At 37.4% G+C, this 24,696-nt stretch overlaps 1 protein-coding gene across 7 annotated transcripts in view; it reads left to right on the top strand.

Annotated features, from left to right (window-relative positions):
- Zmynd11 (zinc finger MYND-type containing 11) overlaps positions 1–24,696 on the top strand; it is a 90,053-nt gene that overhangs the window by 13,446 nt on the left and 51,911 nt on the right. For all 7 annotated transcript variants that reach the window (XM_046431999.2, XM_046431998.2, XM_046431996.2 and 4 more), the window contains exon 2: positions 12,876–13,010. In XM_046431999.2, coding sequence (XP_046287955.1) covers positions 12,895–13,010 — 116 coding nt within the window. In that variant the 5' untranslated portion in view covers positions 12,876–12,894. The remainder of the gene's footprint in view (positions 1–12,875; positions 13,011–24,696) is intronic.

Genomic DNA, 24,696 nt, shown 5'->3' with positions numbered 1-24,696 from the left:
AAAATTATTTTTATACTTAATCAAGCCTTATGCTTTAACATTTGACTACTTGGGCAGTTGGTGTATTGTGAGAGGAGAAAATTTGCAGCAGTCTAATGAGTTATTTTTACTTTGCTTTCTCTTCTTCTCCTCTGATAGCTGGGCTCTTATTATTACCTCACTATTCTTATTCAAAAATAGTGAGTTTGAGAAGTGAAGTCCGGACTGTAGAAACTTGTTGCCAGGATTTATCCCCAGTTAGCCGAAAAGTGTGACAGATATGAGCTAGCCAATACCATCCTGGCAGATTTTAGAGATTATTCATGTCTTGGGCAGTGGCCATTTTTAATGCTGATGAGATGGGATTATTTTAGAAAATAATTTTCCTTCATAAACCATGATTAATAATTTTATATTCTAGTTTCCTGGAAACTGATTCTCTCTCCTCCTCCCCAGCACCTTAAGTTCTCTCCTGGACCTTAGAACCCTCTCAACAGAGCACCTTGGGCAGTCATTACAAAATGAACTAGAAATGTGACATGAGACCAATCTTGTTTGACATTGCTTTTCAAGATTATAGGAGACATATCTCAACCAAATTAAAACTCAAGAGTACTGCAGGAGCATTTATTGCAGTAACAGTAGCATTTGGTGGTTTGGCTATAGAAAATGTGAGATTTGTTGATACCTTTTGGCAATGTCTGTTGTTCCCTATGTCCACTCTTGTTGACACATCAGAATGTGTGTGGTAATTGTAAGATTTCAAATTGTATTTCGTATTCAGTAAAATATTTTATCATTTCCAAAAAGCTTTGAGATCTACATTAATTAAAAAATGCCAAAACTCTGGCTGGGGTTGTGGCTTAGTGGTAGAGTGCTTGCATTACAGGTGCAAGGCACTGGGTTCGATTCACAGTGCCTCAGACATGCTAGGCAAGCACCACATAAATAAATGAATGAGTGAATGAATGAATGTCCAGCAACAACTAAAAAATATGTTTTTTAAAAATGCCAAAACTAAACTGGGATGAGACTATGCATTCTCCAGACTTGCCCAGAAGTTGAACTTCAGCCTAAATAGGCCATGGTCTGGACGTGCTTGCAGTGGGTGCAGCAAGCAGCCTGAAGCTCTTGCTGCTGGTTCTCACCCCTTACATGTTTCTGCTCTGCTTGATTTAGAAATGGTATAATTTCCTAGTTCTATGTTGTTGTTGTTGTTATTATTATATATAGCAAAATGAAACTTTGCCCTTCATTATAGTCTTATCTTTTATGTGGAATGGTAAATAATTGGTTTTTGAAAAGTATGGTAATCACTGTATCAAATCTAAATGATGATAAAGTTCATTTGCAAACTTTTTCTTTGCTCTGACTTCATAAATTAAATAAAAAGATTTAAAAGTAAATGTATTGGAAAAAAAGGAGTACATGTTGATCACTTGGAGGTTTGTAATAATATATTATTAATGTATAAACTGTTACTTGAGTTATCTTTCTGCCTTTCAAATTCATCTAAACATTTATCAAGCAAGATATAAGATATGTATTAGTGTAAGCTCTTTGCATCTGAACAGATTGACTAACTGTTGTCTCTTTGCCTTTGAATTCACATAGCATGGTGCTAGTACATTTGCCAAGGAGTGCACGTTCCACCATTTTGGAAGTATGGGATTGTTACTTGGCATTTTCTTTAGACTTCAGATTTACTGTTATGTAATGTATAAGTCATGACAGCCTCTTATTGAAAAAAATATTTCAGAAATAAAGCACTCTAGTTAATTTAGCATAGACTAGTTTAGCTATATGATGAATGGCCAATTAAATTTCAATAAAATAATTATATGTACTAGCTTTTAGATTTTTAAATTTCTAGAAGATAGTGATCATGTCATTTTAACTAACTCACTAGGAAATAGCGTTATGAGCAGATTACAGGATCACCGTGATCCTTCTGCTACGTGGGTAGTTATCTAGAGTTGTCTATGTCTCACCAGAAGTATCACAAAAACTTTCCATTTTCTTCATCTACCTCTTTAGAATGGTTGTCAGAATGTTTATTTTATAATGCTGTGAATATGAATATTTAATGCATTAAAAAGTAAGATTGTTATTTTATTATGATTATGATTCTTATTATTCACATAGTTATGTTCTACAAAGTTACCATAAACACTTACTGGGTGTAGAGGTCAGGGATGCTGCTCATCATCCTGTTTCTCACAGGGGGGCTCCCAAGCCAAGAACCATCAGCCTCGAAAACTCCAGGGTGGAGAGGCAACCCTGTGTAAGGACAAATAGGCTGAACTCTTGCATGTGGGGACTCTGGAGTGTTAATTATGGTCACTGCCTACTGCCTACGATTAAGCAGATATGGGCATTTCCAACATATGTTAGATTCCCAGCCACATGATTTTAAGAAATGTTTATTTAATGCTTAAAGAAAGCACTTATTTGGAAAGTTTATTTTATGACATCATACTTTTAAATTAGGATGTCAGGAATTATTGTATTTTAGTACTTTATTTACATAACTGTATAGGTTATTGATGGTAAATCTTTTTCCTCTGTTCATGTGATTAATTTCTTAGTATAAATATACTTTCTTAGCATAAACATACTTTAACTTAAATATCTAATCATAATATATTATATACTTTAGCTTAAAAGCTACTAATTGAGTAAAAACAAGGCAAAACAACTATATTCCTAATCTTCAGATAATATGAAAACCCAAAGTTTGGAAGAAGATTAATGAATTATATTCTTCTAAGAGGTAACATATATGTGGAGTAGAGAATTTCCAGTTGTTTGATCTGAGTTTCTGTAAACATCCAGATCATGAGTCAGAATACTTATTTAATAAAAGCAAAAGAAAAAAAAGTTTGAGGAGCCAACGTGAAAATACAAACAGACTCCCTCCTGCTGATCTAGCTGGGCACAGGCCTCCTCGCAAGCCTTGAAAGCCAGCCAAGGTCTGCTCTGATTTCTCTGATATTTCTGATGGCAGCAGAATGAGTTTTGGAAAGAGTCAAGTTTATTTTTAAACTGAATTTTGTAATTTACAGTTGTTCATTTTTATTTTTTGTTCTTAAAGATAAATCACTATGAACATTTGATACCTAGATCTTGGGAATTTACAGAATATAATTTAGATTTTCAATATATGGCAAAATGTTAATCTGATTATAACACAGAAGATTCATGTAATTCTACTTTTGTATGTTTGAAAATTTTCTGTGCAGTTATTTTTAAAAGTTAGTAATAGTGGTATCAATAGTGAAAACAGACAGCAGCTCCTTTCCTAGAGGGTGGCAGAAAGTGTCACAGAAGGGAATAGGAAACACGCTTAAAAATCAGCAGCAGTCACTTGAAACTACTTTATAAGTAGATAATTTTAAAGAAGCTATAAAATAATCCTTTGCTGACTCCTTACTTGCAGGATGACATGTAAATTGGCTCTGGTGACTACCCTGTGTGCCATTCAGTGGTTTCTAGTATGTTCACAAGGTGTCACAATCATTTCTTTCTTTTTTTTTTTTTAAATATATATATTTTTTAGTTGTCAGTGGAACTTTATTTTATTTATATGCAGTACTTAGAATCCAGCTCAGTGCCTCACACATTCAAGGCAAGCACTCTACCACTGAGCTACAACCCCAGCCCTGTTGTAATCATTTCTGTCATCTAAGTTCAAGAACATTCCTCTGCCTCCCAAAGAAAACCCCAGATCCAGTAGCATCCCCTCTTTGTTCCCTCTTATCCTAGCCCTTGGCAGCTACCAGTCTGCTTCCTGTCTCTTAAGTGGAATCATATAGTATGTGGCCTTTGGTGTCTGTCTGCTTTGACTTAGCATAATGTTGAAAGGCTCATCCACATTGCAGCATGTGTGAATCCTCACTTCTGTTGGTCACTGAATTAGCATTCCACTGTAGGAATATTATTCCAGTGGATATGCACATTTTGTTTATCCATTGATGGGTTAATGAATATATTTGGGTTATTTCTACTTTTTGGCCATTAGGAATATCACTGCTGCAAATAAGTATTATGCATGTTTTTGTGGGATGTATCTTTTAGTTCTGGGCATATGCATAAGAGTGGAATTTCTGGACACATGAGTCCATGTTTTCTTTTCAAGGAATTCACAAGCTGTTTTTGAAAGCAGTTGTACCATTTTCAATCTCATCAGCAGTGAATGATGATACCAGTTTCTTTCTGTCTTTGTCAATATTTATCAGTATCTTTTTATTTTATTTTTTAAAGTAGCCATCCTAGTGGTTGTCAAGTGGTATCTCATGGTTTTATTTGTATTTCCCTACTGACTAAGGATTTTGAGAATCTTTTTAACTCTTATTGGCCATTTGTATATCACTTTTGGAAAAAAGTCTGTTCAAATACTTTGTTTTAATTGGGTTGTCTTTTTTTTATTGAGTTGTAAGAATTTTATATATTTCACATAGAAGTCCTCTTTGAGATATGTGATTTGCAAGTATTTTTGACTATTCTCTGTCCTTTCACTCTCTTGATGGTGTCCTTTGAAGAATAAAAAGCTTTTAATTTTAATGAAGTCCAGTTTATTTTTCTTTGGTTGCATATTGATGTGACCCCTTATTTGCTTTTTATAGCTGGTTCATACTCCATTGTGTGGAGGCCCTGTACTGTATTCAAGCAGTTCTTCATTTATTTACTATTACAAATAGTACTACAAAAAATGACTTTGTATACATGTTTACCAATGAGATTGCTGGGTCAGAGTAAATGCATATGTAATCTTGGTGGTCATTGCCATTCCACTCCAACAATGGTGACATTTTCTGTTCCCACCAGTACCATGTGTGAGGAATGCCTGTTTCTCTGCAGCTTGGTGACAGCATTGCTAGGCTTCTGGAGTTTTGCTAGATAGAAGCATAGAAATGGTGTATTAGGGGCTGGAGTTGGGGCTGGGGCTCAGTGTCTACTATGCAGAGTGCTTGCCTCACATATGTGGGGCACTGGGTTTGATCCTCTGCACTGCAGAAAAAAATAAGTGAAGTTTTTTAAAAAAGAATTTTATTAAAAGGAAAAAATGCTGTATTAATTGTAGTTTAAAGATTGCCCTTCTCTAATTATCAGAGAAATTAAGCATCTTTGCTCAAGTTTATAGGTCTTTTGTAATTTTTTTTACCTCTTCAGATGTTTTGCTCATTTTTTTCTCTACTAGGTTTTGGGCTTTTTCTGAAAACTTAGAGGTTCTTTATATATATTAGAGATATTAGCCTTTAACTTGTTATTTAAACTGCAAAATTTCTTATGTGTTTATCTATTTGTCGCTTACATTTTTACCTTGTTTAGATGTATTTTAGACATGCAAAGGTTTTAATCTTGCATGCTTATTTATTTTTGTGTTTTTGTTAGTCTTTCCCCGTTTACTTTGCTTCTGGGTATTGAGTCAGGAAAAATATTTTTCCTGCTCCCTGACTTTAAAGGCATTTCCCTATGCCTGCTTCTTCATAATTTAACTTTTCTGACTCTGGATTGTATTTTTCATTAATTCTTTTAAGTTTTCTGGATACATAATCATATTGCCTATGTCATTTGCAAGACAGGTAGTTTTATCTCTCCCCACCCCAATTCTTAATTATCTTCTTTCTCTTATTGTAGTACCTCTAGGGCAGTATTAAGAATGAACATAGTGAGTTGGTAAATTTTTCTACATTTCCTTAGTAAGTTATCTGTACCCCTCCGTTCTTACTTATTAGTTTTTACATGTATATGTTGAATTTTCAGGTACTTCTTCAGCATTTTCAGAGGTGATCATGCTTTTATTAGTTCTTCATTAATTATGCTAATATTCTTCCTAACGTTGAACTGTGATTGCATTCCTGGAATAAAGCATCTTTAAAATTTTTAATGTGCTGTTTATGTTTGCCAAAATCTATTTAAGATTTTTACATGGACATTAGCAGTTTGTTATGTGTAAGTTTGTGCGTTTCTGGCATAGCAATGCTTTTGTTGAATTTAATATCTCTGCCATGCAGTATTTGCTTCCTGGAGACCCCCTTCTGATGCTTATCATTCTCTGCTCAGACATAGACTGGGCTTTTCTTGAGGTCTGCTAGAATGCTTTTGTCTGGGAACTCCCTTTGCTTCCTTCCTGTGTTGAGTCCTGAGTCCTGGACAAGACAGGATATCAGGTCTTCTTTTGGAGTATCTGCATGAGCATATCTTTAGTGAGCCTGCACTGATTGATCATTTGGATGGATTAGAAATTTAGGTGAAACAGTTTTCCCTCCAAGTTCAGGAGATGCCCATCATTCTGTGGCTTCTACGATGCTGCTAGGACGTGGGTTACTATTTCACCCATGTCCTTGTTCCCATGGGTGCCACCATGGAAACTTGGAAGCTCTTTTATTAACCCAGTCTTGGCTTTCTGGCTTCTGTGCTCTGGCTTTCCTTCTGCATGTACTGGCCTCGGATGGGCCCTTTCCACTCACACATGCTTGTTGTTCAGTCTCATTACTTTTCTTGAGTCATTTCTGAGTGACAGTCTCCTTTCCATTTTCTTTTTGAAACCCTTCTATTCACAGAGTGCACTGCACTCCTTCCCCTGTCTCTTGTGTCTCTGGTCTTGTTCTACTTCATGGGTATTAAGATTGCCTCAACTTTATATTCCAGCCTCTAGTTGAATGCTTTATTTGTCATACTTATATTTTTCCTGAATACTCATGTTTATATTATGCACTTTATGGTTTATGGATACAATTCTGTGTCTTAACTCGTGATATTCATCTGGAAATTTTTACTGTTCCTGTATTTTCTGATTTGAATTCCTGCCTACCCCTTTTTCTGTTTGCTTGATAAGGCCTCTTTCTCTCTTATTTATTTACTTATTTTTATTTTTTTAGTTGTTGATAGACCTTTATTTATTTATACATAGTGCTCAGAATCAAACCCAGTGCCTCATACATGCCAGGCATGTGTGCTACTATTCAGCCCCAGCCCATCTTTCTCTCTTATTAAGTAGCATTTTCTGAATGTCTAGTGGTCCTTGGCTATCTGTTCTATTTAAAGGTGAGATACTAGGAAGTCAATTAGAAGTCCTCTGCTTGGGCCACACTGCCAAGATGTCAGGTGGCCAGTTGGCTTTTCTGCCATGTTCCATCAGACATCAGCATCTGAACATCTGAAGGTCCTTTCTCTGGAATTCCTAAATTTTCCAGAAAGCTGTCGTTTAGATTGTTAGGCCTCATTTAGATTGTGTGTGCCTGGGATCAGGCATCTGGTGTTCACCTATTTTATTTACCTAAGTCCGGGTTACCTCTCTCAACCCATTGCAGTCTGCAGGCCCTCAATTGGTGTCTGTGAAATTATGCTGAAATCCATGGTGCTCACTGTGAGCTGCAGGGTCTGATCTCAGCACTGTCTCCCTCTTTTCACTGTAGTTCTCCTCATTCACTGTATTCCAGCCACTGTTCTTTCTGCACCTCAGGCACCCTGAGTTCTTTCCTGGTCATGGCCTACGCATGCTTTCCCCATTCTGTGGCTAGCTCTTTCTCATCAATGAGCACTACCTCAAACAACAGGCAGTAATCCAAAAATCTGTTGTTCAGGGTGCTCTAAAATCTGAAACTCATGGGCACCAGGGAAACACCACAGGTGGACAATTCCACACCAACCTCCTGGGAGGAGTTGCAATCAAGACATGGCTGCACAGGACCCTACAGCAAGGTCAGTGGCTGGAGGGCCGAACACCTAGGCTTTGTAAGGTGGTGCCACAAAGGTGCCCCCCTGTCACCGCAGGAGTGTCAAAGCCCACAGGATGTTCACCACCAAGAGTGAATCTTTTTTTTTTTGTACTCAGAATTGAACTCAGGTCCTTAACCACTGAAACACATCTCCAGCCCTTTTTAGTATTTTATTTAGATCTCACTGAGTTGCAAGTGCCTTACTAAGTTGCTGAGGCTGGCTTTGAACTCAGGATCCTCCTATCTTATCCTCCCAAGTTGCTGGAGTTACAGGCATGTACCAAGAGTGAATCTTAAAGTAAACTGTGGATTCGCAGGGCAAGGCGAGTCCAGAGTGGGTCCATGGATTCTAACTAGGTAACCATGATGTGGGGAATGTTGATTGTGGCAAGGATTGTGCCTCTGTGGGGATGGAATATGTGGAAACTTCATCTATTCTGCTTGATCTTGCTGTGAACCTAAAACTACCCTTAAAAAGGTGTGTTCATAATAATAATTTCTAAAACGTAATTCGAGGTAGGTTAAAAATAAATTATAAAAAAAATAAGAGGAAAATACAACTGATTATTTCTCTGATTCGAGTGTGAAGGACTTGTAATCAGAGAAGCAATTGTGATTATTTGGATTTCAGCATCATTTAATATATATTAAAACCCAAAATATTTTAAGAAAATAACCTTAATATATTGAGAATACATAAATGGTAAAATGGGATGAGTATACAGTCAAATGATAAATTAAAATCACAAGCTTTTGAGGAAAGTTTTATTGCTGAGCCATCGTGAAATATTAAAACAGTAGGATTTATTTTAGATTTTATGTAACATTTGCACCCAGCGCCACAAGACATCGGAATACTTTTGGTGCAGTAGAAAGACTATTCTGGCCTCTTCCCTGCTGTGTCAGCTCGCTCTCTTCCCAGATATAGCATTTATTGTCCCCTCACATTCCAAGAGTGTTGTGCACATACCCGCCAAGCAGAGCATTGATTTTGCTTATTTTCAGGTTTCCCCTGCTTGCTCTCTTCTCTCCTGCTTGAGGAAGTGGGGTGGTGTGAGTGAGGACTGCAATGCATCTGGGCTGGTGGGGCCAGTGGACCCCAGTGGCCCCGGGGCTTCATAGGTTATTCACTTGAAGTCTTGTTTGGTTTCTTGTTTTTTCTCAACAGTCCTTTTGAGACTTACCTCCTCAGGAGCGACTTCTCCTGAAAGATGTGTGGGGCAGAGCCAAGGTCGGGAGTTGTATTAATGATTTCTACGAGTCTTCTGATCTTTCTTTTTGATGTCTCAATCTTTGATAAAACATAAATGAAGGCTCACTCTGGGGTCTTGTTATTTACATAACTATAAATGGAAAACTTGAATTGAATAACTTCATATTGAAAGTTTACATGTTCAAAACTATACTAGGCACCTTGAAAGATAGTAGGTGTAAAAATAAATGAGACATGTCTTTTTTAAAGTTAAATTAAAGAATTCTTTTGAGGAAATTATAATAATTTGTACAAGCAATAAATATGTAAGAGATGTATAAACAAATTACTATTAGCATACAAAAGACAGTTGAGTTTGATTCCAGAAGGAAAGATTGGTCAGGGAAGACTGCATTTGAACCCTAGAGCAGCAGAGAAATAATTAATCAAGAGGCAGGGGAGAACGTTTCAGGCAGAGAGAGAATTGCTTGACCAAAGGCTTACAGGGGTGAAGTTTGGGGCATTTTGGGAATTGTGAACCTTCTTAGTAATGTAACAGTTGTTCAGGCACAAACAGAAAAAAAAAGTCTCCTTTGCTGTATCAGCGAGGCCCTTAAATGACTAGCTTCTCTGTACTTAGGATCTAAGAGAGTCATTTCCTAAGATTTTTTTTCTCATTATTGATGAACACCAAATTGCTATCCAGCCATATCATTACTCTTGAAGGAATTTTGTCGGATTGCTTTGCTGTGTCCCTAGGGAGTATAAGAGGGCCTGGTAGGAACAGGTAGGCTTGAGGTGTATGCTAAGTGAATGAGCACGTTTGGATTTCCCAGGAGACTCTGATTAGTCCTCCTGTAGAGGCCTGTCTCAGTGGCCACTTGGCTCTACCACTCTTGTGGTCTGCCACTCATCTGGTTACATTCGCTTTCTTGAGTTTCCTGAGCCCAGTTGCCACTTTCTGCTTAAATCCTTGTAACTAGTGATTGTCCCCTTAGGCCTTAGGGTGTACCTTGAATCCAGGGTCTGTCTGCTGTCTACCACTTGGTTCAGTCACATGTCCGGAATCTTCTACTTTAACCTTATGTCTGTTTTCCTGAGGAGTAGCATTGTTTCATCCTTTAATCTTGACTTTAATGATTTCTAGAAATGTGACATCACCTTTATCGTTTCTGCTACTTAGTCCCTACTATGTTCTTTTTTTGGTTCTGGGGATTGATCCAAGGATTGCTTAACCACTGAGCCACATCCCTAGCCCTTTTTATTTTTTGAGCCTCACTAAGTTGCTGAGGCTGGCTTTGAACTTGCCATCCTACTGGCACAGCCTCCCGAGCTGCTGTCATTACAAGTGTGCACCACCACGTCCTACATCCCACTGTGTTCTTATGATTGTTACAGTGTGTTTTACAAATACACTTATTTTATATATAAATTTATAAATAAATACTTACTATATTTAAAAATGTTTGTTTTGCTGTTATATGTTTTCTATAGCTCTGAATGAATTATTCTTTATTTTGGTATTTTAAAATTCATTCATATATCTTGAAAGAATAATTTGTAAGTTAAATTTTAAATTACCTATACCTGTATATAATATTGTTTAATGTTTGTCCTACAGATTATAGTATACTTCCTTAATTTACCATAATTACACTTGAATAAATATGATACTATTTCACACCAAATATAAGACATTTATAATATGATTTTCTTTAGTCCCCTCTCCTCTCTTTGTGCTATGGTTGTCATATGTTTTACTTCTACATATGTTATAAACTTAAAAGACACCTATCAGTTACTTTTCTCTATTTTTATTTTAAACAATTATCTTTTAAAGAAACTGAGAAAATAAATTAAATAAACTAATACATTAAGTTAAAATAAATTCACTTTCATATTTTCTCACATATTTACCATTTTGCAGAGGTTTTTATTTAAATTTCTGCTCAAATTTTGCCTGGAAGTTAAAAAAAAAAAAGATTATTTTTAAGTTGGAAGTAGTGTAGTAGTGTGTCCCTTGTCTGAGCACATGCTGGATTGACCATTTATATGTCATATATCATAATTAAAAATTTCACGTACATGTCAAAATTTTTCTGCCAGTTTTAAGTTATTTTCTGGCAAGGATCACCATTTATACATTAAAAAATTTTTTAAAAGTTGTAGATTGACACAGTACATTCATCTATCTATCTATCTATCTATTTATTTATTTTAATGTGGTGCTGGGGATTGAACCCAGGTCCTCACATGTGCTAGGCAAGTGCCCTACCACTGAGCCACAACCCCAGCCCTTGCATTTTTAAAAACTTCATTATACCTAGCACAGTGCCTTTCACAAAGTGGGCACAATGTATTTTATTAAGTTTATAAGAGTAATTTAAATTTTGTTATTTTTATCTGAACAATGTGAAATTTTATTTGTGCAATCTGTCAGAGCTGTTATATTACTACAGTTTACCATTAGATGTCACTTTCTAATTTATACTAATAAATTAGAATTATTTATTATTCCTTGCCATTATGCTTCTCCAGCTCTGGAAGTTGGCTTTCCTGTATAAGCACACTTAATCTGAGAGGTTCCTATATATTTTAAGTCTCTAAAACAGAGACATTCGTAAATTGTAATTCTTATCATTTAGTTATATGTGTGAGTTCATACAGAACCAACTGAGTTGTCCTTAGTTTTCTTTAAAACTTGCACAGTTATTTTTTAATTACTCTCTCTGTGGAGCGCATTAGGAACTATCAGAAGTCAAGGTGGGAAGAAGCAGGGCATGCAGAGACACCTGTGGGTGTGTTAAGTGTGAGCAGGCCTCATTCAGGGAGGCTGCCCCACCCCACGCTCACCAGAAGTGAGTCTTGTCAAGATAAGCTTCTGTGAAGCTGCAGGTTTTATTCAGGTTTGTCAGAGAAAGAGTGGGACATGTGGCTGTGAGAAGAAAAAGGTGATTTACATTACAGTTGTGGGGCAGAGGAGAGTGCCAAGAACAAGTTCACACCCTCATCCTCTTCCTTTAGAGGATAGGCCAGGTCAGGTCAAGGCGGTGGCCCCCAATCCCAGCTGTGATGTTCACCTGGGGCCTGTAGATTGTAAACAGCATCATCACCTGTGTAATTCAGAGGCTTATGTTTTGTTGGGTACCCAGTGTAGGGTTCACCCTGGTGCAGAAGGAAGCGGCCTGTAGCACTGTGGCAGACCCTGGCTCAGGGCTGAGGCCTCCTCTGTAGTGGTGCCCATCCGGTACCCAGGCTGTGATCCCTGTGTTTCCCCAGCCTTCCCAGAGATAGCTGGAGAATTATCTGGAGGTGTGGTCACTCTTTTCTTCAGTTTACCCAGAATATTAAAAGTTGAATAAAGTAGCAATGTTGTTTCCTAATGAATGCAACAAATACCACCCAACTAACATCTAATCCTAGGAATTTGTTCATTTCTAAAAATTTAGAATTATCTAGTATGTTATCCCCCAGCCTGTCAAATCTCACCCCAAAGTAACTTATCTTTTATTTTCTGTTGTGGTTTTACTTTTTAAATGTTGTTTTCATATACATAAATTTGGCATTTTAAAAGCCACAACTATAATAAACTGAAGTACCAATTAGGACATCTAAATTCCATTTTATATTATTCAAATTTCACATAGTGTAGTATCTAAAATGAAATTTTATCAAATAATATGTCTGTTTTAGAATAAAACTTAAGGTTCCTTAGTTTATTTTTGATAAGCTGGTACAATGTGGCCACTTGTCCTTGGAAAGATTATCTTTTAGCATTTTGGATTTTAGAATGTCATTCTTCACAAAGTAGTGAAGTAATACACACTGATGTGGATGGTAGAAAATAAACAGTCGGTCATGCTACAGCTTACATTATTATCATCAATAGTCAGGAGGTGCTGGAAGTGTTGCTCATTGTGTTGGTGGTAATTCAATTTGTAATCCATGTTTTTTGCCTTATGTTTTGTATATTACTACAGCTAAAGAAGTAAACAGGTCATGGCACGTTTAACAAAAAGACGACAGGCGGATACAAAAGCCATCCAGCATCTTTGGGCAGCTATTGAGATTATAAGGAACCAGAAGCAAATTGCCAACATTGACCGAATTACTAAGTAAGTAAGTTTAAACAAAAATATCCCTGTAAGATTTCAAATAAGACTTTGGGGGAAATGTCTAAAAATTCCTGATCTAGTCTGCTAGTCAACATGTATTGCAAAGGACTGAAGTCACTTCTTGCCTTGTAGAAATCTACAGTTACAGAAACATGTACAAGAATTTGTATTTAGAAGTTTTGTAAATATTAGACTAGTAAAAAATATCACTAAGTTCTATTTTCAAGTTTTTATTTATAAACTATTTTAATTTTTAGAAACTAAGTCTTGTTTAAAAAGCTTTTTAGTCAGTTACTTGCTTTATATATGAAGCTAACAGCAGCCTGCCGTTCATTAGTCATTTCAATATAGGATGAGCACAGTATGTGTGGTAAAAGGCAACTTTCAGTTCGTAATCCACTAACAGAATCCGTAACAAGGCCATTCTGTATTTTAGAAGATATATTGAATAAATGTCCCATTTAAAAAAAATACATTCTTTTTTTCCCCTTCGTTTCTAATGCCATTTATCTTGGTAGCCAAAGATTCAGGATTAAAAAAAAAAAATCCAGCTACTTGATGAATACTATTTACTTGTTCTATACTAATTATAAGGGAGTCTTCAATATGGAACTCAATTTTGCTTTGTTACATTTGTTTCTCTGGGCACTTTTAAAAAGAATAATACCAAATTTATATATTTTTTAAACGTTTGGATGAGTTTTTTGCTAATTGGTAGAATTTCTTTGTATTTATCCCTCCCACATTTGTTAATACTGTCTATGAAAATGGAAAACAGCTAACTTATAAAAGCTAACTTCCATAAATGCCTTTTTTGTTTTTACCTTTATTAATAAGTAACACAAATTGAGTTCCATGGATATTTGTCCCTTCCTGGTGTTCTGGGAAGATTATAAAGGCTGTGCAGGAGGGAGGGAGGCTGGGGAATGGGTAGAGGGGTGAGGCTGGGAGCTGCTCTCATTGTGTACCTGCAGGGGAGTGTCTTAGGTTGGCCATCAACTCCTAGCTCCTGTCCTGCAATAGAGGAGAGAATAGGAAACACTGTGGAAAATGAGAATAACACAAGTAATACTTACTTTAATTATTAAGTTTTTAAAGAAGCAAATAATATGAGGCATGGGAACTAATACAGAACAGATTACAGGAAGGTGATTTTAGTATAAAACAGTTTTTTAAAGATCTTGAGCTGTGGATGTAGCCAGATAGTTGAGTGTTTGCCTAGCATGCTTAAGACCTTGGGTTCAATCCCCATAACTGCCAAAGAAAACAGTATTTTCTTCTAGTTGAGATTTTTTTAAAAAACCATAGTTTATGTATATCAAAATTGCTTACAGAAGAATTTTGAGATATACTATTCTTTGGATTACGTTTGACCTTAAAATCATGTAAGCTTGGCAGAGCTATTTTGGTTTCTCAGACCGCTACTTCTCTCTCTTCTGCATCTCTATCTTAGAAGCATTCTGAGTCCCCAGCAAGAGTGTCCCTGATCTAGAATTGCCTGTTGAGTGGGTGTGAGAGAACTGGCCCCTCAGTAGTGGGAGTTAGTGTTACATAGCATAACCCCGGTGTCAAACTGTAGTAAAGGATTGATAAATAAGATCACTTCTCATTTTGCATTATGGATTGTTGATAAAGAAAGCAGTCTTTTTTCTCCATTAATTTAGGCTCAAATGGCTTTGAATCACATTTTTCTTCATGTCTTAAGGTTCATATTTCGTAAAGCAAATATGAATAAATGCATTTACCTACCAAATGGCCATGATTTTATTGGTTCATCTGAAGATAGAAAGAAAGAAAAGAAGGAAGGGAGGGAGGGAGGGAAGCAGAGAGGGACAGCTTACATGTGTGAGTGGGTTTGATGCCGTATTTCTTTTTATTATGGCAGCTCACTGTAGAGCATCCTGTGCTTCTTGCAATTATATCCTTGTTTGCAATTATATCCTTGCTGTTCAGTCAGCTCCCATGAGGAGCTGCCCAGGGAGTCACCTCATCTAGTGCCCTTGCTTCTCGGCCAGTGTCTGTTCCCCTTGCCTGCGCTAGCTCAGAAAGCAGTGTTGGACTGTGCCAGGAAATAGATCTTTGGCTCTAAAGCCTAATGTTACTATTCTGCACTCTTTTTTTTCCCCATATTTTTTTTAGTTGTGAATGGACACAATACTTTTATTTATTTATCTTTATGTGGTGGTGAGGGTGGAACCCAGGGCCTCACCTGTCCTAGGCGAGTGCTCTACCACTGAGCCATAGCCCAGCCCCCATATTATGCACTCTTAAAGGTAACACTTTTCAAGCCTTAGATTTATTTTAAATCAAGTTGTGTTGCTTAGTCCAGTCAAGGCTGAACTCAGAGGTGTCTTTTAAACTTTAAAAATATCTTAAGCCACCGCAGGCTGTAAAGAGTTGCTTAGTGGTTAGGTCTCCTTCTCTGTTTGGTGAGTGACTCCATCATAGAACAAAGGTCTTCTAGGTGACTGGCCCTTGGGGCGGGCACATCCTCCTTGTGGCTTACTTGGATGTGCTGTTGGAGTTTTCTTGTCTTTGTTCTTTTAATCTGTAAGTTTCTCCTTCATCTTTTTTGGATATTTTCCTTTTGGCATTTACTTATGAAGGAACAGGGTTGTTTGTTCTGGTTTCTTAGGGTCTAGCGTTGCTGATGTCCTTGCAGTGGTCTACCTGAGTTATTGCTCAGTCCTGTATTGGAAGGTACTGAGTTGCCTTCAGGCTTGAAGGTGGGGTCTGACAGCTCCAGGGTGATGGTGGGTCCTATTAGAAGGCATGCAATGGGGTACAGCGCTCGCCTAGCACGTGTGAGGCGCTGGGCTTGATCCTCAGCACCCCATAAAAGTAAATAAATAAAATAAAGGTATTGTGTCTGACTACAACTAAAAAAAAAAAAAAAAAAAAGAAGGCACATGATGTTGACTGCTTCTCATTTCCTGATTGTCGCCATTGCTGTTAGATCTGATAATTCACTAAAGCTTAAAAATTTGTAATAGTCTTTCTTTTTTAAACTGGAATATGCTTCTGTAAGAATACAAGCTTCCCATCATCTGCTCTTTGGTTTCCCTATGGCATAGTTTGTATAGGAAAAGTAGTGTTCGAAATAGCACCCTCTACTGGAAATATTAGTTTTTAAAGTAGCATTTGGAATTCATGCATTTAAATAAATTGAATATATTTCAATCCAAATTTTACATCACCCTTATTTTACACACACACACACACACACACCTCATTGCTTAGTTTTTATTGTTTGGGGCTTCTCTTAGTATGTTAGATTTCGTTTCCCTGTTCGTTGTATTTCTAATTTTCTCTTGAATTCCTTTCATCTTTTTAGTTTGAGATTTTTAGAGTTTCCCTTCTTGCGTCTGCTGTTTATCTGTGGTGTTATCTGCTGTGTGTTCACCCGTGCATGCCTGCTAGTTTGTACCTCATTTCTGAAGTGATTTTCTTCGGATGTTTAACTCATTCTGAGACTTTGCAGTGTCTGTATAGCTTTCAGATATTGTTCTGTTTTCTGCGTCTTTTCTGGAGCAGCAGATCATGGTTTCTTGGGTCTTTTTTAAAATACTTTTTCTATTTATTTATTTTGGTACTGGGGATTGAACTCAGGGACACTCGACCCACTGAGCCACATCCCCAGCCCTATTTTGTATTTTAGTTAGAGACAGGGTCACACTGAGTTGCTTAGCGCTTTGCTTTTGCTGAGGCTGCCTTTGAACTCACAATCCTCCTGTTTCAGCCTCCCAAACCGCTGAGATTACAGGCATGCGCCACCATGTCTGCCTCTGTCAGCATCTTTGCTGTGTGCTTTTGCTTGTACAGATGTGATTCTGCTCTGACAGCCAGTATTTTCCCTTGGTTGTTTTGATGTAAAATCAGTTTTCTTAAACTTGCAATAGAGAAGGTGGTTCTAAAGTACTTTCCCTGGGCTTATGTCTCTAAAGCTCTCTTTTATGCCATTTTTATAAATTGCCAAAAATGTGTGCTCTTATTTCCTGAAGTTTCCTGGGGTTTTCTCTATTTTTTAATCCCTTTTTTTTTTTTTTCCTGGAACTATGTTTTCTTATGCTGAAGTTCACAAGAATCTTGTGATTTTTCTTCAAAAGAAAAAAAAAGCACCGTTTTCTTTCAAAAAAGAGCTACGGTAATAAAACAAAACAAAATACCTTCTAGTAGAGGCAAATCTAAGGAACGTTTTTAATATCTGTGAAATTCTAGATACATTAGAATCCACAGTAATATATTCCTCTCTTCAAACATAGTAAGTTGTGTTGCAATTTTAGAAAGGAATTCTGTAAGTAGAATTTGTGGCATTTTAAAGCATTTGAGCTCCAGATCCTCACCACAAACAAACAAACTGAAGGATGTTTTGTGATGTTTCATGTTAAATTTTAGATGGCACATGGATTCATTAATTTTATATAATTTGGGTAGTTATAGTAAAGCTTTGAATTACTTCCTTACTTAATATGCATGTTAAATATTTATGAAGTATTTGTATGTTTTGATGACATTAGCCCTTGTTTTACAGCTCTTAGCTCAGGTAGCAAGGATGAAGAGCCATGTGACAGCAAAGCCAGTGGCAGGAGTGACGCTTGAGATTTTAGTTGCATGTGATGCAGCCCATTGTCAGGTTATTCCTTTAAACACCAGTAATGTTTTTATATTCCAGTAAAAATAAATTATAGGGACCACCTCCTTTCCCCCTTTAATCCAGTTCATGCACATCTACTTTGAATAATTATGATATTGTCTGCGAGGTTTGTAATTATTCTAAGTAGATGTTATAAGATAGTTTAAAAACTTGCTTGTGAAGGAAGTTTGGATCTTGTGCTAGTTTTTACAGGTGTTATTGGGTAGGAAGTATGTTTGGAGGAGATAAATTTGTTTTTAATTGACTACTGGAATCAGCAATTGAAGCAGTGGCTCTCTCGGTTTCCTTCCTGTCTTGAGTGAATTCAATTCTGTTTCTAGGGGTGAGTACTTTGTGACTGGTATCATCGGACTAACATTGGATTGCAAGACTAGTCCCATTACTAGTTCAAATTAAGGCATCCATTTCTTACATGTCTTGAGTAAAACCAATACAGTTAGGGTCAAACCCCAGTTAGAAAGTGGGACTGCTGACCTTTGGGGGCATGGTTGGCATTGCCGTTTCTGAGTTCTCTGGAGGCCTCCTGTCGCTACAGACAGGTCTGTATAGACCCAGACTGGAAGTCCTCGTGGGCAGGCTGCCCTGGAGACCAGGCACACAGTTTCATTACATGCTAGAGTTTAGTGTTAGGAAGCCCAATTCCCAGGAATTGTTTATTCAAGTTAAAATTTTCTGTGTCTCTATAAATTTCTATTCACTTTTTTAAATTGCTGGAGAGGAGGAGAAAAACCATTATATCAAGACCTTTTTTAGAAACAGAAGTTAGTTAAAAAAAACTACTGAGCAGTACTGTTACACATTTGTGCAGCCCTGAGGACCCTCACAGGACCCCTCCTGTACTCCCACTTCAGTTTGTATTGATTTGTTCTCCCATTTTGTGGAAGTAGATGGGCAGATGTTATTATGCCATTCACATGCTAAGAGCCTTAAAGAGAAGCAACTGATTCCACAGAACTGTACCCCAGTGACTTTTTCCAGTATGCAGATTCTTTGGCATTGGTCTTGCCTTGGATTTTCAGGGTTTTTTTGTTTTGTTTTGTTTTTTGACATTTCTTTGCAGTTCTGTGAAGTAGACATAGAGGAAGCACATAGGATTGTAAATAACCATTAAGTAAATGATGCAGTACCAGAGTTTTTTGTTCTTGTTGTTTGGGAGGGGAACTGGGGATTGAACTCAGGGGCACTAGACCACTGAGCCACATCCCCAGCCCTATTTTGTATTTTATCTAGAGACAGGGTCTCGCTGAGTTGCTTAGCACCTTGCTTTTGCTGAGGCTGGCTTTGAACTCGCAATCCTCTTGCCTCAGCTTCCTGAACCACTGGGATTACAGGCGTGCACCACCACGCCCGGTGGTACCAGATTTTGAAAGTTATTGTGTGCTAAAGCATCTTAATCTATTATGTTACAGACCTTCTTGAGAGGGTCACAGAGAGAGTCCAGAATCCTTTGGGCAGGCAGAGTCGAGTCACAGTTTAGACTGTCTGGATCAAGGGAAGGGCCTGTAGGATTTCAAGGGAAAGTGGTTGGAAAGAGAGTACGACCACACTAGGAGGACCTCTAATGCTAGCACTTAGATTTTTAACTGGTAGCTGGAGGGGAAAAGCAGATGCTTTTTAAAATAAATGGTTAAAGTAAAACCCACCCATGTTTTTCCCTTTCCAGCTAGACTGGTCCTCTGCAGTGTCTCTCAAGCCTGCTCTTCTCTGACTGGTTGTTTCCCCGTGCTTCTGCCCACCCCACCTTCTGCCTGTCATTGTTGTCAGGGTTTTCCAAGACATTGTTGGATCAGGTTGCTTCATTCTTGCAAACCTTTTTCTTAGCTCCCATGTCCCCTTGCAGAGCATCTCTGATCAGTGGGCTCTGCTGTTGCAGACCATTTTCCCCTGCCCACATCGCTATCTCTGCCTGCCTCTTTGCATCATCTGCTGCGCTGTAGAGCACTGGGCACTTGGTAGGTCCACTCTTTCCCTCCTCTGCGTGGGATGCCCTTTCCAGACTTCCTTTTTGATTGTCATCTCAGAAATCTCACAGTTTATCAGTTTTCTAAATTTTAGGTATAATTGTTCTTCTTAAAATCCTCTTGGTTTTTCCCATTGTGCATGAAGTCTAAATACCCAAGCAGGGCATGTGTACAAAGCTCTTCACAATACAGTCGTAAGACTTTCTCCTTTTCATACCCAGCCTCTCCCAACTCAGTGGTCCGTCTGGTGAGGCCTTTCCCAATCACCTGAATAGGCTGTGGATTTTTCATTATGTGATTTTCCTTTACTTATGAACAAAGTCACACCCATTCTTCAAGATTCATCTCAAATCTCCTCTCAGATTTTGATACAGTCCTCCGTATCATTAACCCCATTCCCTTAGTAATATGTTTAAAATTCAATTTTATTATTTTTAAAAAGTATCTTATGATCTCTGAAAAATATTTCTGCTTCTTTTGCTGATTATGAGCACATTAGGGATAGAGAATGTATCTTTCCTGTGTTATCTTCATGTGTCAGTGAGAAAAATAGTAGCTGGGACATAAATAATAATATTCAAGCTGGAGATGAAGATCAGTAATAGAGGGTTTGCCTAGAATTGGCAAGGCCCTTTGTTTTTCCCCCAGAGAGAGAGAGAGAGAGAGAGAAAATCATAATCATGATCGTAATAAATATTTAATTGTAGAAGTTGTTTCAAGAAGGGTTATAATAATTTATAATATTAAAAATGAGCCCTTATTTCCTCATTTTGTGACAGGGACAATATTTTATATGATTTCTCATTTAATTTTCACTGCAGTACTGTAGTGTATGTTACCATTATGTTCTCTACATTTCTTTTTATAACAGTCTCACTGTGTTGCCAGGTTGGCTTTGAACTCAGGATCCTCCTGCCCCGAACTCCTGAGTAGCTGGCATTGCAGGTGTGCACTACTGTGCCCTCCTTCCCACATTTTCTTACTAACTTTATTGTTTTGCTTTTTGCAGTTAACTCTTTAATCCATTTTTGGCTCTCGTTATGTGGTAATGATCTAACTTTATTTTTCTCTCTGTAGTGAATCTACTTCTTTATAGAGTCTAAACTTGAGAGTCAAAAACTCTTGTAGGAGATATTTTAGGAGACCTTGTAGCCTATGATATCATTGAATTATTTATGAGCAGTACCATGTTTTGCCCGCCCTCTGCCTGGCAACCCCTCCCACCACGACTTGGTCTTTATGAAAAGGGTCTCTTGTGTTTGGGTTTATCCCCAGCACTGAGCGCCAGTGACTGGCACTGGCTACTCACTAACAGTCTTCAGCAGTATATTGGGTGAATGCAGTCTCTTCCTGTGGCCAATTTGTCTTTCCAACAGAAAACTTAAAATCTTTAAGGAACTAGACTAGTTCTCATATTAGCTCTGCTGTTGACTAGCTTTGCTTTCTTGAGGAAGTTGTTTTTTCTTCCTTCCTCTGTAATTAATGCCTTGTGTAATTACCATCTCAGTCAAGACACAGGAAGTTTTCATGACTCAGAAATGTTCCCTGCCCTCTTTCAGAGTTAGTTCATCCTGTCCCTAGCTCCAGCAATCACGAATTTGCTTTCTATGACAGTAGAGGTTGAGCATCCCTAATCCAAAAACTGTGCTGAAATCTCAAGCCCCACATCTTCTTGCTAATTTCCCTGATTACTAGAGATGTGGAGCCTGTTCTCATATTCTCACTGACCCTTTATGTCTCCTTTTATGAAGTATCTGTTCAATCCTTTGCCCATTTTTACTGCATGTCACAGCATTACTAAAGTATTGTGGAGTGTGTCGTACATTCTGAATACCAGTCACTGACAGACCCTGTATGCACAGTTCCAAGGTGAGATGACAGAGGGAAAGAGAGAGTTGGCATTGTTGGAAATACTGGCTACGGTTTTTCTGTAATTGTTGAAAAATGCTAATATTCAGATCCAGGAAGCTCAAAGTAGAACAAATTAAGAAGATATCCACATTTAGCCAATTGGTAGTGAAAACTACAGAACTCAACAGAGGGAAAGTGAAGACAGTAAATGTAGCCAAAGATTTTTAAGATGCCATCACGGCTACTTAAAAAGTACTACCCTGTAGTACTAGTCTTTCCGCCGCTCTCTCGAGCAGCTCTGGAATCCAAGCCAGAGCTGGGGATAATGGCCTCAAGGGGTTCAGGAGAAGCTAACCCTTGGCCTGGAAGGACTTGCCTTTCTAGGAGCTTGAGAGAATTTAGACAAATGAAATGAGTAGTGAGCAAAGGTGAATAAATGTGGGCAAAATGAAAGTATTAGCTATGCAAAACAAAACTGATGTTTGATTTTTGGAAAAAATGAGACCAGAGCAACTGAAACACTACCTGCAGAGTCTAGAAAGCAATACCAGTAATCATCAGCCACAGGATGGGTGGTCATGTTCCTAGACAGCCACTGTCTGCAGTAAAAACAAAGCCTCTCACATTACTCTGATAATTGAAGCAATAATATTAAAGGAATCAAATACAAAGAGTACATTAGTGTGACTCTTTCTGTAAAGAAAAGCAGGCAGCACGAACAGCACGTTCTTACAGATGTGTGCACAGAGGATGCCCACGGGGAAGACGGGAGCTTCTGTTCCTTTAGCTGCTATCCCCGTATTCCCCTGGAGACTTTTCTGTGCCAGGCTGTGGAGCTGAAGGTGGCATCCTGAGTGCTTGGGAACAATGGTACTCGTAGTTGTCCTGTTATAGCAGTGGCAGTGCACTCTGCTAGGTAGTGTTTGTGGCCAGAAAACTAGTAAGTGTTACTAAGGGGACTTTTATATAGAATTGAAAAAGAAGGCCTAGTTACTTTGCTTTTCATTATTTTTCTCCAGTAAACTGTGGTAACCTTTTTTTATAATGGAGATAAAAAATAGACGTTTTAAAAATGTATATGGTTTGAAGGCTGGGGACATAGCTCAGTTGGTAGAGTGCTTTCCTCGCATGCACAAGGCTCTGGGTTCAGAGCTCTGGGTGCTGGGGAACACCCTTCCCCCCAAAAAAGTATACAGTTTGAAGACATTATATTCTGATTTTTAATTACATGATTTTGAAAGAAAGGCTACACAACAATATTAGTAGGTTATACATCAAAAATGTTTGCTAATCATTGAGATTTTGTCCCAGAGTTCTATTGAAATAGTGTAGTAATAATACACTAAGCACTGTAGAAAGTAAAGTTAGATTTGGTTTAAGTCTAATAGTTGTGTATCAAAAGAAAAAGTTTATAATGTTTTAAGTTATCAATTTTAATGTAAAAATTTGAAATATCCTATTTCATTATAAGTCCTCGATTGATTCATGTTTCCAACTGCAGGGAAATAGAGGAAAAGGAGGAAAGAGAATGTCTGTAGCTGACTGAGGATGAAGGGCACTGTTAGCAGTTCCGCCCACAGAACATAGACCAGGCTGCATAGCATAGGGTCTCCCTTTGGTGAAGAAGAAGCAGAAGGTGCACAGTTTTTAGTTTGCATGTGTGTGTTCATTATATTCATGTATGTGTATCAAACAAATATGTATTTTATTGGAGCTTCATTTGTCCCCCAAAATGTGGGGAACAATTGCAAAAAAGATATAGACTAGAATTAGACATTATGAGAAGAATGAGAAAAAGTGAAATGAGATATAGAGCTAATAGAGGCAAGTTCCTAGGGAGTCTTAGAACTTGTTAAGGATCAGTACAAATTTGGCTTTCATTTGTCTTGGAGTTGATACAAAGGTTAAGCTGGGACGTTTTAATAATGTCCTTAAAGTAAATTAGTTCCTGAAGTAAGTTATGGTTATTTCTGGTAATACTAAAACCAGAAAGAAATGTATCCCTGGGATTTTCAGAGTTAAGCATTTTCTAATTGCTGAAAAGCTCTTGTCAGAGGGCAGAGTATAGTTCTGTCTTGAGTGGTCAGTTGAGATTTCAGAGGCGATTTCAATTGGATTGTTACTGTAGTAGAAAGTATGAAGAGTATCCCCACATAGGACTCTGTGTTGCTTGTGCTTTTTCCAACTGCACAGGAAATTGATTGACCATAAAATTTACAATATATTTTAATTTCAGATATGAATCAACTACATTTTTCTTGAACCTATGGTGATTTTTGTATCATTACATAAGTCATTTTCATTAGTTGTATCATTATTTTAGAATTGTAAGTTTTTTAAAAGTTGGTTAAATTTTGGGATGAGCCTAATTTAATAATGTAAAAAGATCTGAGCAAGCTGTAAAGTGTACGATTCATCCTTATGAAGTTGAGACTTTGAATTGAAAACATTGCCTTTTTATAACAAAGGAGTGTATGTGTATCAAGGAAAATAAATGAAAATGTCCTGTTATGGAAGTACTATCTTTAAAAAAATTATATATATATACACATATATACATATATATACACACACACACACACACACACACACACACACACACATGCATGCTGTCAATGGACCTTTATTTTATTTATTTATATGAGGTGCTGAGAATCGAACCCAGTGCTTCACACATGCTAGGCAAGCACTGTACTACTGAGCCACAACCCTAGCCCATGGAACTTTTTCTTCATCTAGTCTTAAAATAACTAAATGTTTTACTTAACCAATATTTTAATTAAGTCACTGCATAAATGATAGATACCAAAATATAATTTTTTATAGTGGACATTTGGAGTAATCAAAAAGTTAAGAAAAAGTGTTTGTAACACCTTTACTATTAGTGAAAACTATGGAAAAGAAGGGTCTCTGTTAGTTAATCCCCATAAAATTGATACATTGTATCTGTATTCAGTGAACACTGTAAATTATTTTTAGTTACTTCCAAATTGAGGGAAATTGACTCAGCTGTTATGATGAAGCAGAAATTACAAGGCAGGTACTATAAAATCTACTAAAAATTTCACCTGTCTTTGTTGTTTTTTTTTTTCCCTAATGAGTCACTATGAAGGTGTGCGATGAGTCAGCAGTTACAGGCATGTAGAGAGTGGGACAGAGTTTGGAAGAAGACTGGGAGCACTCTAGAACCTTCAACACAAAATGGCTTATCTAGTGCATG

This window comes from Marmota monax, unplaced genomic scaffold (assembly GCF_021218885.2).
Source record: "Marmota monax isolate L192 unplaced genomic scaffold, Marmota_monax_Labrador192_F-V1.1 WCK01_AAM20220418_F8-fsc00071, whole genome shotgun sequence".
NCBI classification, from domain to species: Eukaryota; Metazoa; Chordata; class Mammalia; order Rodentia; family Sciuridae; genus Marmota; species Marmota monax.
This window is presented reverse-complemented; position numbering and strand designations above follow the sequence as displayed.